This window comes from Antechinus flavipes, chromosome 1 (assembly GCF_016432865.1).
Source record: "Antechinus flavipes isolate AdamAnt ecotype Samford, QLD, Australia chromosome 1, AdamAnt_v2, whole genome shotgun sequence".
In the NCBI taxonomy this organism is placed as follows: Eukaryota; Metazoa; Chordata; class Mammalia; order Dasyuromorphia; family Dasyuridae; genus Antechinus; species Antechinus flavipes.
The window spans coordinates 609,491,317-609,510,721 of NC_067398.1; the positions used below are offsets into that span (position 1 = coordinate 609,491,317).

A 19,405-nucleotide genomic window follows, 5' to 3' on the forward strand; every position below is an offset into this window, starting at 1 on the left:
TTTGTTTTCTAGGTCAATGGAGAGAAGTACCCATGCTCATGAAATTATAAATCCTTGGAGTATTGATGTATTTCCTCTATTAAATTCCTGCTCTAATGCCTTATGACCTGGAGGTCAATATGTGGTTTGGAGCCTACAGAAGACATTATTTTGAGATATAGAGACATTATTAGTTACATTAGTGAAAAGACTGTCCGAACTGGAAAAAAATATTATTTCTCAAAACATTACACAATAGTGCATAACAGAAAGTATTTAATTCTAAGCAGGTAAAACCATGCATGCTGGACTTTAAGAAAGTGGATTTCAAAATATTTAGAGCAAGTGAATACTTAAGGTCTGCAAAGCTTCTTTCTCAATTCTTTGGGACAAATAGTGCAACTGTAATTATCCTCGTTTATAGGTATGGGAACTAAGACTCTAAGAGTGCCTCTAAGAGGTACACCCATTATTCACATTCATAAGTGTGCCTTCTGCTGTGCTACAAAGATATAGGTATGATTTTTTGGACAGAAACTCCAAAAATTAAAACAGTACAAAATAGATGGAAAATAGTAATTAAAAAATGGCTAAACAAGTTGTGGTACATAAATATAATTGAATATTATTTTGTTTTAATAAATGATAAATGTAAAAACGTAGACAAGCATGGGAAGAGTTACATGAACTGATTCAGAGCCAGGAATCCAAATCAATAAATAGAATCAGGAAAACAATATACACAATTATGATAAACAATGTAAATGGAAAGAATTAAAAACAATCATAACAAAACCAACAACAACCCTGAATATTCTGTAATTATAGTGATTAAAAAGCTTGATTCTGGAGAATCAGAAGAGAAATTACATCCTTCCTTTGACGGTGGTGGGAGACCATGGGGATTACAGGGTGAACTATTATATATAGGCAATTGTAATTGACATGTCTGGTTATGTTGAACTTATTTTCCCCTCTTTTAAAAAATATTTACTATAGGGGACAGCTCACTAAGAAAGAAAAGGGGAAAAGAAATACTTAGAAATGAAGTGGATGCAAAAATAAAATATATCATAACTTTTTGATTGAGGAACAAACGAACAAATTATAGTACATAATCTAATGGAACATTAATATGCTATAAAAATGATGGAGATGATTTCAGAGAACACTGGGAATATTTACATGAACTGATATAAAATGAAGGGAACAGAATCTGGAGAATAATGTATATTATAACAACATGATGAAGGCAAAAAATTTTCAAAAACTTAAGGACTCTAATGAATGCAATGACCAAGTATAACTTTTAAAGACTGAAGATGAAACATAATGCTCATCACTAGACACTAGACAAAGTGAATGAGACATGCATTTTTGACCTAACAAGAGAATATATTTTGCTGATTATGCAATCTGTTTTAAAGATTTTCATTCTTTTTCTCTCTTTTTATTTTTTCTCTTTCCTTCCTTTCTTCCTCTCTTACTTTCTTGTTTCCTCTCTTCCTTTCTCTCTTTTTCTTTTTTCTTCCATTCCTTTTTTTTCCTTCCTTCCTTTTTTTCTCTCTTCCTTTTTTTTCCTATAATAGTAGAAGGGAGGGGAAGGAGAAAAGTTAGACTTCCAAAAAAAAAAAAAAGAAGAAGAAGAAAAAAAAAGAACTAAAGGAATCATAGACCAGCTGGAGAACTTTGAAAGTTACATGTTGAATTTATTATATACTTAAAAGAAAAGCAAGCAAGCTCTATATAATAGAGATTCAAAATTTTATATATAATCCTTTCCTACTGGTTCACATTGTAAAAGGAAATGCTCATTTTATTTGGTGTTTGTTAAATTCAGAATAAAAAGAAAACAGAGAGGGAGAAAAAGAAAAGCAGAAAAGACTTTAAAAAAATCTAAGTTTGGGCCCAAAGAAGTGCAAAGAAAAAAGCACTGCAGTGATTAAATAGTATTATTTAAAAAAAGATAATAGATGGAAAGAACAGGAAATGGGTAGAAACTGGTGGAGTCATGATAGTATAGTCTGTTTAATTAGTGGAGTTCCTGGATTTCACCCAGATGTTAGCCCTATTTATCCATCATGGTGCATGATCTTTACATGTGAAAGCATAAAACAAAAATTGTCAACAGGGAATTGGAGCCCAAGAAAGCAGATAAGACAAGGAAGGAAGTTGGAAAGAAAGAGAACACTAAGCTACTTTGTTGCTAGGAAAAGATGAATCATGTCCCAGAGTACTGAAAAATTCACATATGTGTCTGTGAAACCACTGTCAGTAATATTTGACAAGTAATGAAAAACTGTAGAAGACTTTGGGACTGGAAATGAACAAATGCTTCAAATTTCTAAAAAGGCGGGGTAAAGAGGGGGAGGAAGTGAACTCTAAGACTTTATTATGAAATAAATGTAAATTTCTTACAAAATGTTGTAATGAATTAATAGATTAATGGTTTATGGACACCAAGGGGAAAAGTAGTCATAAATTCACTAAAAAAAGACAATCCAAACTAATCTCATATTCCCCATTGATTGAGTTATTAGACTGGTATAGACCAAGTACATATGGATTTTAGCAAGACATTTGACAAAGTCTCTTATTATCCAAATACACATGAAAAATGCTATATGGAAAATAAATGAAGGGTTCTACAAAATGCATTTCCTTTGGTACCTACTTTAGTTCTCTGTACTCAACAGACATTGATTAGGTTCCTATTGAGTACAGTTTTACCTAAAGAATGCTAATTAATGGACTCATGTCAGACAAGATTAAGGCCCACAGAGAAATTCTGTGGCTTTGTCTCTCCACTGTGAATTTTACATGCAACTTTGACTCTAATAAATCTGCCCCCTAAGCACTGATCCCCACTCAAGCACCAATCCCTTTGTTTGCCCAGGGGTCAATGTATTCGTCAGGCTACTTGCCATTAGGTTCTTATGATGGCATATTTCACTAATCTGCAGAGCTGTCCACTGCTGGACATCCCTGGTGCTTATCTCAAACTTGGCAGGCAGTACACTAAGTAAATCTATTATTGTACATACATGGGCACATATCAAGAGGCAGCATGGCATGGAGAATAGAGATTTGGCTCCCAAATTAGAAAGATCTGGATTCAAGTCCTGCCTCTAACACATATTGACCATGTGAACTTGGACAAGTCACTTAATATCTCATTACTCAAAGAAACCCTAAGACTATAAGTTGCAGGGAAGGCACCAATATACAATGGTAGAAAAAGTTCCTTTGGATGGTTGTTTTCTATATCAGTGAAATAATAAATCCAATTTTTTATGACAGTTAGTCTCTTCCCTCTATCAATTTATCCATTAAAATGAAAATGGAAAGTGAGTTGATCCCCAAATTAGGAGAATGGAGTGGATTTGGGAAAGTATATTATACTTTAGATGATTATTGTTTGTTCTTTGTTTTCAGAGATCAGTGACACCACAGAATGATATTCTGACCTGCATGTGAATTTGATTTAACTGTGGCAGAGTTATACAAGGTCATCTATGTTGCTCTCTCTTCTAGAGTTATTGAAGTTTAGTGGCAAGACAAAAAGTCAGCATGATGGTGATAATCCAATATGCAGTGGAGATCATGACATTTTCAATTCTGAGCAAGCTCAAAGTGCTCCACAGTGCCTGTGTCAGCCATTTTCATGGCCACTGGAATAAAATTTTCTCATTTACCCATTCCACTGGGGGAAATTTCCACATGCTTGGGTAGACATTTCTTCAACTCACTGATGGGTTTGTGGTTCATTGGCTTCCCTCAACCTGGTTTAGTTTGTCTGTTGAGATGGTTTATAGGGGGAGTGATCACCATGTATCCTACTGTTTCTTGATTCATAGGAGAAAGTAAAGCCGGTGGACACTCAGGTGTCCAAAGGTGGCAAGCCCTTCTTGTATACAAGTACCCCTTACTTTATATCATATTAAGCTGTTTAATACTGACAAAAGCAAATTTTAACATGAATTATATCATTATTCTCTTGTTTTTGGTATATGATCACAAATAATATAACATCAATGTCTTTGCCAAATCAAAATTATAAGTAACCCCGGAGAGAAATAGAAAGCACAATGATGATAATTGGGCTGTAAGATCTTCCACGTAATGATGAGAGAAATGGCATAAAACAAATCATAGAAATATGTGAACAAGGAGATGGGATGGCTATGTGTCAAGAATTATTTAAAATAAGTAGACATCTCAAATGCTATATTGGTAACCTAGAAATATTTATTTAAAAAGGACTGATTTTAGTGGATAGATTATAAAAAGACATGGACGAGAAAGTATGAGATGATTGCAACTTATATAATTGGAAATAGCACCAATGTTGGTGAGATTATAGATAAGACGAAATGTCTAAGAACACTGATGTGTCACTCTCCACTCAAAATTCCTCCCACTATCTATACTGAAACCTTTTGATAACTTTCTACTAATTTGTCCTTATAATTTTTTGAACATTGGTTTTTCCTAGTCTTACTTATGCTACCACCCACTAACTCAACAAACAATCGAATTAAAGAAATATGTGTTATATGACTATTGATACCAAGGCAGTATGATTCAGAGTAAACAAATGTTGAAAACAATATAGCTTCTGTCCTTAAAGAACTTCTAATAGAGTGTTACAATAAATCTATACATAAATTAGATATGATGTAGGAAATGAGATTAAAAGATATCAAAGAAGAAAAGAGAATTTCTGGATTTTATATTGACAGCCGAAATGATCTATCTACAGTTTTTGTTAAACATATGGGAAAGACTGCTGCTCAGTTAGGGTTTAAATAGATGGCTGCTGATATCCTTTTCAACTCAGATTCTCTGTTTGACTTCAATAAATCAATCAATAAGCATTTATTAGATTTTCACTATGTGCTAGATACAAAGCAAAAGTAAAAATGGTTTCTGACTTCAGGGAGTTTATATTCTAATGGAGGTGGGGAATAACATGAACATAAAAAGAAATGTACAAGATACACATACAGTGTATAAAAGTAGCCATAGAAGGGAAAGCTCTAGCAAGTAGAGCAGAAGAGGATTAGGTGGGCAGGTTGGTGGGGGAAGGCCTCTTGAAGAAGGGACTATTTGAATTGTGAGTCATGAAGTAAGTCTAGGGTCATATCTGCGGTTGCTATAAAATCAAGCTTTAAATATAGCACTTGATGATTTATAGAAGGCCTGTATCACTAGGCAGCAGAAGCATTATTTTCCAGGCTTTTCCAGGCTTGTTCCTGGTCACAGTTAGTAGGTACTAGGGTAGGGTCTTAAATCAATGCTTTCTGACACGATATCACTTTGACTATTATAAATACTCAAATTTATATATATAGTATGCATACACACACACACACACACACACACACACACATACATATACACATTTGTATCTAATGGTAGTTATCTCATGGGGAGGAAGAAAAAAGGGAAAAAAGTCACATGATAACTATTATATATTTTAAAGGAATATCATGTTGTACACAAAGGGAAAAAAGTCACATGATAACTATTATATATTTTAAAGGAATATCATGTTGTACACAATAGATTTGTAGTTTCATGTTCAATCAACTTTTGTTTCTATTCTACTTTTATTTTTTAAGCTCACAATAAAATAAATTAAAAAGAAACAGAATACTCTTTCTCTATCCATCAACTAAATTGTATAGAAATTATTATATGGGAGGACCAGGACTCACGAATAGCCTAACATGTTGGAATAGCAGAGGTATAAAAGAAAAAACCCAAATTTTACTTCGTGTTCCATTGCATAAGCATAGGAAGGAAAAGAATTACAAGTTGTCACTGAAAAAAAAAAAAGGGTCCAGAGTTTTTAGTTGCCTACAAACTTAAGCGAAATCAATGGGATAGTCTCAGTCTCTCCTTACCTTTCTTCGTCCCTCCCCCCCTCTCCTTTCCTCATTCCCTCTCCCTCACTGTCTGTCTGTCTGTCTGTGTAAACACAGACACACAGATACACACACACACACACACACACACACACACACACACACACATACAGAGGCACTGCCATCTTGGTTATATTAAGAGAGATAGTATATAATTATCAAGGTAGATTACAGATATTCATTACTTTGTATTGGTTGGACAATATCTAGATGATTATATCTGTTTCTGAATAACACATTTTTAGAGGGACACTGACAAAATTATAGAGTCCAATGTGCATGAAAGTCAAAAGAGCTGATGTATTCCTAGCCTTCATTAAGAAAAGCTTAATGCACAGAAGGATGGAAGAAACAGTTCAATTAAATTGCCCTACTGTTGAGAGCATTCTTAATGCTAGGGCCACAGACAAATATTTTTAGTGGGGTTTAGTCTCTTTCAACATAAATAATTTGATTGAAAATGTATCACAAAATTTATAGATCCCTGTGAAGCATACTAATTTATCATTGAGGATTTAAAATAATTAGCTTAGAGCAGTCACCTTTTCTTAAGAAATGCTGTGATTTAAAACACTGAACTACAGAAAGCCAAAAGACCTATCTAAATTTAGATTATTATTATAATCCATGCAATCATTTATGTTATAATACCCTGTAGCAGGGCTGAACACTGACAGTTAAAATTACCCCCCACCTAATCTCCTGACTATTCACAGCTCTATTCTTCAGTTTTTTTCAGGTATTCCAGGAAACCTATATCCACCATGAAGGCTCACCTCATATCTTACCCCACCCAACATTCTCTCAAAATGCCATGAATACTCATAACTTCATTTTTAGAAAATGTTTTCAATATCATTCTGTAACTGATACCCGGAAGTTAGAATACATCAAATAGTCCACTATCACTCCCTAATATGCATTCCAAGAAAAATGGAAAATACATCTCTTTTTTGTAGCATATGTAGAAGAGTAAAATACAGTTATAAAAGCTTTATTGTAGGTTGGAATTCTATCTTGGCACATTTTGCATGAAAAATGGGTTCCTTATTAGAAGGTTCTGAGAATATTTTTCACATGAAATATAATTATAAAGGTATTTTTTATTGTTCTCATACTACAGTTTAAATTGTTATTTTAAAATACTTTTTGTCTTTTGGCAGTACAAATAACCGAGATAATGGAAAATTGGTTCTTTCTTTACATTTCATACTGCCATGTTTTTTGAAACCTCAGATATAATCTATCTTTTGTTAAATTAAAATAATAAACACTTTATATTAAATAAACAAATAAATGAAAATTGTAAACTAAGAAAATGAAATCAAATACAATTACTTTTCAATTACTGGCATAAACTTATTGCAATTTTCCATATAAAAATTTTATTATACTTTTTTGTTTAACTGTTTGACAGTTTAATTATACACCAACACAAAAAGTACAAACTTAAAATATTCTATTTTTTTACATAAACAATTCAGCCTATAAATGAAAACATTATCTTATATAATATGATAATTTAGCCTGCATATGTACTTTGATGATAAATGTCAATTGATCCATTATTAGATGGGAGAATTCTAAAATTTCTAGGAATTATAGCCATTACCTTAATGATTATATTATAATTTTTAAAGATAAATTTGAAGAATGATTTACTTTGTGAATTACCAAGAATTTAGGTAAAATTCTTAAGAGTTTTTAAGTAATCAATGCAGGACATATTAGAAATTCTGGGAAGCAAATACATGACACATCAAAAGCAGCTTACTACTCAGAACATAGAGAATATGCTACTAATATCAATATTTAGAAATCATTGTTCTCAAATTGTAATATAATATATGACATCCCATCTCCCTCCTTGGTATCTTTGCACGAGCCATCTCCTATACCTGGAATTCTCTTCCTTTTCATCTCTACCTTGAACTTAGTATATCTATTTCTCTTCAATAGATCTTTTGCAATTCCCTCAGTTTAATCTCCTGCAAATAACCATATATTTATTTTCTAATGGAACTACATATTCCCATCTGTGAATATGTTGTCTCTTTTTAGTAACATGTAAGTGGCTTGAACACAGGGATTGTCTTTCTTTTGTTTTAGTATCTTTAGTACCTATGACAGTACTTGACTTAATATATGCTCATAAATTAGATACTGACACTACAAAAACAAAGATAAAATCTGTGTCCTCCTGGAGTTTACAATTTATTATATAAACATAGAAAGTAGGGTAGGTAATGACAATATGAGACTGAGATGCAGGAAAAGTGGACCTGATGAAAAATTTAAGTATAGCTGAACCCTGAGGGAGAAGAAAACTTTTGAAAGTGTTGCAATGAAGGAGTATTTTGTAGACTTAGGAAGCATACCATGCAAGTGTATGGAAGCAGGCGATAGCAAATAAAGAGAAGAGCTTCTGGCTCTTTTGGCTGGATTTTAATTGTATAAAATTAGTTATGCCCACAAAATATAACAGTAGGAATATGTGATTTTAAATAAAGTCTGAAATGAATAATTTCACTTAAGAATTATAGAAAAAAAAATGAGATGCAGTATAGTGTAGTTACAAGTTACAAGTCCTGCACAACCCTGGCCAAGTTAATACTTTTCTAAGTCTTTAAAACACAAGAAGATGCAGGACTGAATTGATAGAATTTCCTTACCATTCTGTTCCTTTCCTATTCTAATCAACTTACAGGTTCAGTTTCTTTCCTAAAAGTGATCACTTTGATCAGTATAAAAACTTTCACTGAGATGGTCTGTTGATTATCATCTTGTGTATATTTCAATAAAAAGTAACTAAAAAAATCCACAAGATTGACTAACTACATAAATCAAATTAACTGAATAATCACTAAAATTTTTTATTCACATACAGAGCATAGTTTCTTAATGACAAGGCATATTTAATCACATTGCTTTCACTGAAAATTAATATTTTCGAGAGAAAAAAAGGTTTTTGTACCATTGAAAATTTAAAATGTTTATTTAATCTTTATCTTTTTTAATGACTGTTTTGTATATGTTTCATAATATATTAGTACAGTGGTACATGCATATAATTTAAAATAAACATTTTTTAAACTTAGAGGGATACACTGTCAATATTTTAAAGAACACTGATCTAGGAGACAAAATTTAAATTTAAATAACTGGTCGAAGCTGAAGTGTATTAGAATCTAGCCCAATCAAAGCCAATGTGTCCCTCAACAGCTCCTTACATTGAGCAGAAATGTATATCCTTGAACTGAGGTCCTCAAACTAAGGCCGGGGGCCAGATGCAGCAGCTGAGGATATTTATCCCCCTCACCCAGGGCTATGAAGTTTCTTTATTTAAAGGCCCACAAAACAAAGTTTTTGTTTTTATTATAGTCCAGCCCTCCAACAGTCTGAGGGACACTGAACTGGCCCCCTATTTAAAAAGTTTGAGGACCCCTGTGCCCCATTCAATGCCCTACTCTGAAGCAATAAAGAATGAAATAGTGTTTCCAAATACCAATGTACTATTGCTATGGTTTCCAAAATAGTAGGTGACAAATTGGAGAAAATATTGGCCTTTGAGCTAGAAAGCCCTAAGTTTGAATCTTTCCTCTCACACTTATTGGCCATATGATCCAGCTCAAGTCATTTAACCATTTTCATCCTCCATCTCCTCATTATAAAGTGGATAATAAGAGAACTTATCTTCCTGGGTTCGAGGACATTTTAGACAACTGATCTAGTCCAGAAAGAGTTCTGAGGAAAAGAGAGGGTTTCTTCCCTTTATCTCCTACCCTTTTAAAAATAATTTTTATGCCAATGATAAATGGGACCTCCCAAAATGTGGGCCTAGTCTAAGCAACCCATTTGCCCAGATCTAAAGGTGTTACTGATTCTGTGTAGTATATTTTAGTTAAGACAGAAAACCTGATGAATGTTCAGAACAGGGTAATCAGAATGTTGAATAAAATTCCAGAAAATGAAAGAAATAAGAATGTTTAGCTTAAAGCAGAGACTCAGATAATACATGATACTTTTGTACATGTATTTGAAGACCTGCCATCAAAAGGATTTGATTTATTGTGTTTAGTCCCAGGGATCAGAACTAGGAAAATGAAGTTGCAAAATTACTGACTTTTGAAAATAAATTCTGTCACAAATGTTTGCTCTGATCCCAAGGACAGGATACATTAAAAAAATATTGATAATTAGAACTGTTCAAATCTCAGTGGATACATAAAGGAAGTAGAGGATTTTTTATTGTTGGAATTCTTCAACCAAGAATTAATGGAAAATTGTTTCCAATTGTTTTATGTTTCTAGATAAAAGATAGGCCTCTTGTTCATATACAAGCTAAAACAGATACGTAGATTCTAGGACTCTTACTCTGAGAAGCAGTTGAGAAGTCAATCAATCAACACAACAAGCCACATTTATTAACTATACATCCTTTATATTTCTTGTATCAGACACTATGTGGAAAAAAATTGAGAGTCCTCACCTTCAATGAGCTTAACTTTTAATAAACAATATTTACACTAATCTATACATATAAAATGTATACACAATTAATACAATAAAATTTAGTAAAAATTTTCACTAAAATGTTAAAATAAAATTTTAATGACTGGGTGGTAAATTTTGGTTGTTTGAAAACTCACCTTATATGCACTGCTTCATTTTCTTATGATGCTGGATAAATGAGGTATTACTGTATCAGAAATAGACTACCCTTGCAGTTCAGTGAAGTAAGTCATTTGCACAAAATACTGACAAACTGAGCAGAGTATCCCAGAGAAAGAAATTGTAAAGATTCTTAAATGAATCAAAAATGCACAACTTTAATATATCAGAACTTTATTTGGCTCCATTGGGCAGTACTAATCATTGTTCTCCCACTAAAGCACATACAATAATAATCTCTTTTCCTTTGTTTCTTGTTATGGATGCAGCCCATTGGGCACTATAGGGAGCTCTAAAACTATTAAAAGATTTAGAAGAATATTACAGAAATATCAAGTGATAAAAGTGCTGTAGGAAATCAGTACTAAAGGAACAATGGTAACTGTTATATGAAGTTCTATTCTAATAGTCTAAAAAAGAAAAAGCTATTGTTGTTATTCTTTAAAATTTGAAAAACAAAGACAAAAAAGGAAGTCTGAACAAATATTCAGCTGGATTAATTTCAGCTGAATATGAGAAACCTCATATTCAGCAGGATCATTTTCAGCTGAAACACAAGAAATCTAAAGAAGTGGAATGAGTGCTGCCAAGGAAAGACTTTAGAATTGGAACCATTGCTCTCAAAATTGGGTCAGTTTGACCCTCATTTGGAAAATATGAGACAGAGAAAAAAATCAATATTGTCATCATGGAAGTTACAAAAATCAGGTAATGTAAAGTTATGCATCCTCCTGCTATAACTCAAATTGTTACACTGAGATGCATGTATCTTTAAAATATAGACATTCAAAAAGTCTCTTTTTATGCCATTTCAAGAATTTTCTTTATCTACACAAACAGTTCTTTAAAGCTGGCAGGTATAAAAGAGCACTTTACAGATGGAGGAGATGAAGCAGAGGTTAGGTGACTCGTTAGAGAACACAGGAAGAATTCCAGGCACAGCAAAGGAGTGAAGTTTCATCAAACCTGCAAAGACTCAAAACTGTACATGAAAGGGAATATGAAAGTTGCCTGTATTCTTGGACCTGGACTTCAAACAGTCACTCTATCAGAATTTTTGTTTTGAATTCAAGAACAAAATTAAATATAGGAAAAAAACAAGCAATTTTAAAACTAAACCAACTGATTTTCAGTTGTGCTACTCACCTTATTCCCTCTTTAAGAGCTATTTTGCTGGTGAAAAATAGGTGAGTTTTCTTCTGAGTCAAAGAAGGCTGACAAATGCCTTCTGGACAGATGGAAACTGTCAATTCTAACAGCTGCTTTTTAGGAAACTTTGAAGATCGATAAATAGTCTACATCTGAAGTTATATTTGGAATTAGAGAAGAGGAGATCATACAGAATAAATATCAATGCCAGGATGATTGAGGTGGTGCCTTTATGAGGATTAATAGAAGGAAATGAGATGTTTAATTTAGAGAAGAGAAGGTTTAGGAAAGACATGTTAGTTGTCTTTAGGTGTTGAAAAAAACTCTAATGGAAAGGGGGATAGAACTCTTTATTCTAGGTCCTTTAGACCAGAACTAGACATATTAGGTAATAGTTGAAGGGAGAGTCAGCTTTTGGTTTCATGTAGGGAAAAAAAAACAAAACACTTCCCAATGATTAGAGCTGTCCAAAAGTGAAACAGCAAATAAAATAATTATTCTATTAATGTATGTAGTTATATATTTAAAATATTATTTATATTATATATTTCAAAATATATGCTACATAAATGCACTATGCTCAAGCAGAGTTTATACTAATAATATAAGGCTATTTAATATTTTCTGAAGCTAGATTAGCACTTCATGCAAAATGCAACTTGGAGGAAAGCAATGACTCTTATAAGAGAGCAATGTATCAAAATCTAGCTTGGCCAAATCTCAGGAGATGCCAATTGATATTACAGGGATTGCTAAGAAAGTCCTTATTAGGTGCTTATTTGGATTTAGGGGTAAAATCAAATTCTCAATAGGACTGCTAAAATTTTGACCTCATGGCATTTGCATATTTTACATAGATGACACTGGTGAAAGTTTGTATGATTAAGATAATTTGGCTCAAATTATTAAAAGTACTGGTGATAAAAAGGGAAGATCTTCATTTTTCCTTTGTATATACTGCTAAATCATAAAGCTACCATTATAATATCAATAATATTGTGACTTACATTTGTTCTGTTGTGACTTATTCTTGATAACTGAATAGTACCATAACACAATAAATAAAAAATTGGATCTGGAAATGAAGTGACCCTGGGCAAGTAACTTATCTGCCCGAGTTTTTAATTGTCTCAATCAATAAATCATCAAGAACTTATTAAGTGCCTACTATGTGTCTGGCACTGTGGAAGGTGCTGGCATTATAAGTACAAGAAAAGTGACAAATCCTTCTAAGATCACATTCTAAGAGGGAAGACAATAAATGTCAAACATATAAGTATAAAGACAGTGGTACCTTGGCAATGATTTGCTTCAAAACTCATCAAATTCAGTATTTGATGCATTTTGACGAAAATAAAAATGCTATAGTACTTGATGCTTGCTCAGCACTCATCCCACTTTGTGCCTGTTGTGGTTGAACAACAGGAATGTAATATTGGTCCTGTGCAGCCCCTGATAACATGTGCAGCCACTGATGCTGTTATTGTCCTTGGTTGTGGGCAGCTCTTCCCCAGCAAAGGCAGAGGGGACAGGACTGTCGGATTAGAGTCCACGATGCTGAGGGTGTGTATATAATCTGGAAGGCTGAAGGATGATTTCTAGAGGATGATGTGTCTGCAATATAGTTTTCTGGCTCCTGAAACAGTAGTACTGAAGGGTCATGGAGCTGCCAGTGTGCTCAGCAGGAGGAGAAACAGAAGCTTAGACTATGTGGGGTTGGGACAAGAATAAAAAGGTCTCAGTACCTTCTTGGGTCAAGAAGGGAAGAACTTGCTTGGGCTGGGCTGGCTGATTTCTCTACAACTGGGATCCCCACTTGCCCTTTTGGAGAAGAGGATGTGGAAGGATGGTTAGGTCTGTAATCTAACTGAAGATGTCTTCCTTATGGGAAAATTCATTCAGTACTCATTTTAATCACCTCTCTAGATTTGGGAGCTGGGAAACTGACTATATGCTGCAATCACTCACTGCAGGAACTGACCTGCTGGCCAACACAGGCAATTTTGGTATCTCAGGCTCCAACCTGTCAAGCCTGCTTACCTCCACCTTTTCTGGGAAAGATCTGTCCACAGGCAAAGGCAATAGTAGCAGCAGTAGGGGCTGGGCTGTATGCCTACCCAACCTCATATCCCTACTACTCAACCAAGACAACAACAAAGTAGAACAAGTGCTGAGCAAGAATGAAGTGCTGAAGCATTTATTTTTCATTGAAATGTATTGAATAGTGATTTTGATGGGATTTGAAACAAACAAGTGCTAAGGAACTACTATATATGCATCCATATACATATACACACGAATACTTGATAAAATACTAATTCATGCTGAAAATATTTTAAGAAGTACATGATAAGAATAATTTTTCGTGTAAATGTTGAAATGGGTATTCCCAAAATTCCCATCTCTTCCAGTGCCTCATTTTGGCAAAGAGATCATCTTGATTTTTCAAAGACTAAAGCAACAAAAAGAAGCTGACAGGCTGGATGACACAGGACAATCTTCCAGGACCCTGTGGCAAACAATATCTACTTCTCAGGCCCCTTACTAAAAATCCAGAAACTAAAGCCTAGTAGATTTGTTACCATGTGATAAATTCTTTGACCATGGCTACTCATGAACAAAGGAAAATACAAAATGATCCTGGGAATTCCCTACTGCTTTTGCAGAAGCAGTTACATAGGGAAAAAAGTAGGTTATATTTAGAGTCACAGTTTTTAGATTATCAACATTACATATTGGTACTCTAAATAAATTTGCCCAAAGATCAGTGAACTGATATCCAAACATATCAGTGTTAGGAACTGAATTCATACATATTGATATCCTTGCTTTTTCTGATTCCCCTTTGGCAATTCAGGGAAGCCTAGGGACTCCTTCATAGAGTAATGTTTTTAAATTTCATTTAAGAAGCTGGCTAAATTTTTGTTTTTCTTCCCGGGTTATTTATACCTTCTGAATTCAATTCTCCCTGTGCAACAAGAAAACTGTTCGGTTCTGCACACATATATTGTATCCAGGATATACTGTAACCTATTCAGCATGTAAAGGACTGCTTGCCATCTGGGGGAAGGGGTGGAGGGAGGGAGGGGAAAAATCGGAACAGAAATGAATGCAAGGGATAATGCTGTAAAAAATTACCCTGGCATGCGTTCTATCAATAAAAAGATATTTAAAAAAAATAAAAATAAAAAAAAAATAAATTGAAGGCAAAATTTGAAAACTTGAAAAAAAAAAAGAAGCTGGCTAAAAGTTCTTTTTCTACTCTGATTTGATGCAACTGTTCTGGAAAGCAATCTGGAACAATGCACTCAAAAAGTTACTACACTATATATTGCCTTTGATCCATCTTTCTATCTCAAAGAACTAAAGAGGAAATATGTTATCCACTTCTCAGAGACATGATGGAGTTAAAATATAAAGAAAGATATACATTTTTTCCAACATAGCTAAAGTGGACATTTGTTTTGCTGGAACTAAGCATATTGTGATGGAGATTTTATTTTTCATTTGTGGAGTGGGAGGAGATGGTAGTGGGAAGGGGAGACAATAAATATTTGTTGAAACAAACAAATTGTAATTAAAAAAAACCATTGCTCTAAATCAAATCCAACAGACAAATTAAGTATCAAATAGGAAGATTACAAGATCATAGTTCCAGAGCTAAAAGGAACTTAATCCTGCTTGTATTAGTTCTTCATCTGTAAAATGAGCTGGAGAAGCTGGAGAAAAACCACTTCAGGATCTTTAATAAGAATGTCACAGATGTGACAGAAACAATAGAGCAACAAAGTAGCAAAGTTGTCTAGAGAGGAAGGCAAGCATCAGAAAGACCTCGATTCAAGTTCAGACACTGGCATGCACTGGCTATGCTGCATTGGCAAATCACATAATCTCTCAGTGAAGCAAGCAAGTTTCTAAGACTATATTACAAATTGTAGAACAGGTGGTCATCTGCACAGTCATAGGAAGTTTCCTCATTAGCAGGATTCCCAATTCAAATAAAGTCATAGATCTCTTCCCTCCCAATTCCTCCCCTCCTTAATTTTGTTAGAAACCTAACATAGAATTTTTAAAAAGAATAATAGATTTTTATTTTTCTAAATACGTGCAAAGATAATTTTCAACATTCATCCTTGCAAAACCTGTGATCCAAATTTTTTTTCTCCTTCCCTGGACAGCAAATAATCCAATATAGGTTAAACATGTGTGGTTCTTGTAAATATATTTCCATATTCATCATTCTGCACCAAAAAAATCAGATCAAAAGGGGGAAAAGTGAGAAAGACCAAAAAAACAAGTAAACAACAAAAAAAGATGAAAATATTACCTAACACAGAATTTTAATACAAACAGCTTAACTTCACTCAGCATGATACTATACATTCAATTTAGAGAGATTGTGATACAGTGAAAGAAACTCAGTGGCTCTAGAATCAGGTACCCTAAGTTAAAATTCCCATTCCTGATGATTCTATGTGACTTTCTGTAAACAGCTTAACATCATGGGATACAGTTTCTTTGCCAGTAAAATGAATATAGTGGATTCAATGACCATCTCTAAATCTATGATCCTAATGAATTTTAATTGATAAAATAATACAATGCCTTCTTAGTTTTTCCTACTAGAATCTATTAGGATTTTTTTTTTCTCCATCCTCATTTGATTTTTTTTCCTATGAAAGCAGAGTGTAGAAGTATATTTGGGATAGCTCAAATTGATTATCCAGATCTGATTGTTAAATTTTCAGCATGAGAATTTACAGCTTCAAAATGAACATTCTCAATTAGGACTTGACCTATTTACTTTTTAATGTATAAACATGAAAGTGATAGAGAAAATAATGCAGATTGAAGTTAAATGGTTTAATAAACAAATAAATTTGGAAAGCCAGTTATTAAGCATTTACCAGCACCACTTGTGGTGTACATTCCATTCTTCTAATTATCTTTTTTTCAGTTTGCTTTATGTCATAGGAGTATTTTCTGTATGAATCCTATGATTCATACATGTAATGAATATTACATTATAATATTTTATGGCACTAATATACCTCAATTTGTTCAAACATTTATTTATTGTTGAATATTTAAATTCCCTTAAGTTTTTAAAATTACAATCTGAACATATATGTGTATATAAAAATAGACACACATGCATTTTTTTGGAGGGGGAAGTAAAGCAGTCAGAGTTAAGTGACTAGCCCAGGCTACCTTAGTTAGTACATGTCAAATGCCTGGGTCTGGATTTGAATTCAGGTCCTCCTGACTGCAGGTCTGGCATTCTATCCACTGTGCCACCTAATCCTTTTTTTCAATTTTTAGAAAATTATTATTTTCGGGAGGGGAGTCAACTGGGTGGGATTAAATGATTTGCCCAGGGTCACATAGATCAAAATATGATATGCTATAGGATATGATATAATATGAGTGTGCTTAAAAAAGCTAACTTCCAGGACATATAGCTGACAATAGAATTATTGGGTTACAGAATATAATTATTTTTCCAGATTTTACTGTGTGTTTCCAGATTGTTTTACACAAAAATTCTGTGAATCTGCAATTCCACCATTAAAGAGGGACTGTGTCTGTTTTTCTAATCCTTGAGAACAATTAGTTTCCTTAACTTTAATCATTTTTTGGTCAATTTGACAGGTGTAATGTGGGTGCTTCAAAATTGTTTTAATGAGCATCTTTTAGATTAATGGTTGGGTTGAGCATCTTAAAAGTGATTATTAACAATTATATTTCCTCTTTCAAACTATTCCTATATTCACGAATCATATATCCATTGTGGACTGTGAATAATTACTCTGACGAGTTAATACTTCTTTATATTTTTTAGATGTCAAGTTTCAAAATCTCATTTTCACTGATTTTTTTTCATCTGCTATTTTTCTTCTTAATTATTTTGGTTTTGTTACATGAAACTGGTTTTAAAATACCAAAGTTTACTTATCCTTTCCCAATAATTGTTTCAAATTTCATAATTTAAAAAAGTTTTCTTGTATACCTAAAATACATACCATACTCTGTTTTCTTTCACCTTTTAAAAAAATACCTTTTCTGGGGCAGCTAGATGGCACAGTGGATAGAGCATTGGCTCTGAAGTCAGGAGGACCTCAGTCCAAATCTGACCTCACACTTAATACTTCCTAGCTGTATGATCCTGGGCCAGTCACTTAACCCCAATGCATTAAACAAATTAAAATGATAATTTTTAAAAAGATAATGTAAAAAATACCTTTTCAAAAATATGTTATACAACTGGTATTCCCTGCAGCACAAGATTTAAGATGTGGGTCCAAATATTTTCCCATAAAATTGACAAACAATAAATTCAATTATTTGTTTCCAGTTTTTAAGAATATCCTTCCTACCTCCTTTTCATTGTGAAGATAAGGAAAATGAAACCATTATAAACATGTGTAGTTAAGCAAAACAAATCCTGCATTAGCCATGTCCAGAAAAGAGAGAGAATATATTTCAATTGAGACTCTAAGTTCACCACTTTTCTTTATGAAGGTATTTAGCATATTTCATCATGATTACTTTAGAATGTGGGTTGATTATTACATTGATTAGAAATTCTCATGTTTTTCAAAGTTGCTTATCTTAAAAATATTGTTAATATTAAATAAATTCTTTTGGTTCTGTTTACTTAAATTTGTATCCATTCATACAAGTCGTCTTGTTTTTTCTGAAACAATTCTCATGATTTCTTACTTCAAAATAGTATATTTCATATATTATAACTTATTTAGCCATTTCCCAGTTGATGGACACACCCTTTAGTTTCTAATTCTTTGCCATTACACAAAAAGAGATGTTATAAATATTGTTTGTACATATGTACATTTCTCCCCCTTTGTTTGATCTCTTTAATGGATTGACCTAATGATGTTATTCCTGAGTTAAAACAAACACATATTTTAATAGCTTTTTAGGCATAGTTCCAAATTACCTTCCAGAATGACTGATGAACCAGTTCACAACTCTGCCAACAAACCAGTAAGGAATTTGTTTTCCCAATGTCTCTACAGAATTTGTCTTTTTCCATTTTTTGTCAATTTTGCCAATCTGATGAGTGTGATGTAATATCTCAGAGAAATGAACATATTTGTGAATACTCATATTTTTATTTTTTAGGTCTGTTAATATGAAGTTTTTGATTACTTTTGGTCAGATGGCCAATATATCTATTCTATTCTATTGATCAAGCTGACATTTTTTGGTCTTGTACAAATTATTTAAATGATAACAAATCTTTTCATATATTTATAATGTTTAAGAATAAGTACTCTTTTTCTTTTTGGTGTAGTTACTAATTTTGCTTGCTTTTTTGTTGTAATATGTTTCATTATGATTGTCCAATTCTATAAAGGAGTTCTTTGTCATTTTCATTGACATTTTATTAATTTGTTTAGTTTGTATTTATAATATAATTAATATAGAGAACTTCAGATGAGGAAAATGTCTCTACCAATGCAGATCTCAGCTACTCTGAAAGTTAAAGTCTTAATGAATTGTTTGGGAGCACTAAGAGATTACAAGACATGATGTCACAATCTACTCTAAGAGGGAGGACCCAACTCAAATCTTCCTGAATTTAGGTCTGGCTCTTAATCTATAATGCTGCATTACCATATTATTGAATTTAATATTAATTAACTAAAATT

At 33.0% G+C, this 19,405-nt stretch overlaps 1 protein-coding gene across 3 annotated transcripts in view; it reads right to left on the reverse strand.

Moving 5' to 3' along the window:
• The window catches only part of SAMD12 (sterile alpha motif domain containing 12), a 494,473-nt gene that overhangs the window by 253,446 nt on the left and 221,622 nt on the right, over nt 1-19,405 (reverse strand). Inside the window, exon 4 of one of the 3 annotated variants that reach the window (XM_051971016.1) lies at nt 606-1,559. The exons of the other annotated variants lie outside the window; for them this stretch is intronic. Within the exon in view, the coding sequence (XP_051826976.1) occupies nt 1,411-1,559 (149 nt within the window). The 3' untranslated portion in view covers nt 606-1,410. Of the gene's footprint in view, nt 1-605; nt 1,560-19,405 lie in introns of those variants that run through there. 3 annotated transcript variants of the gene reach the window in all.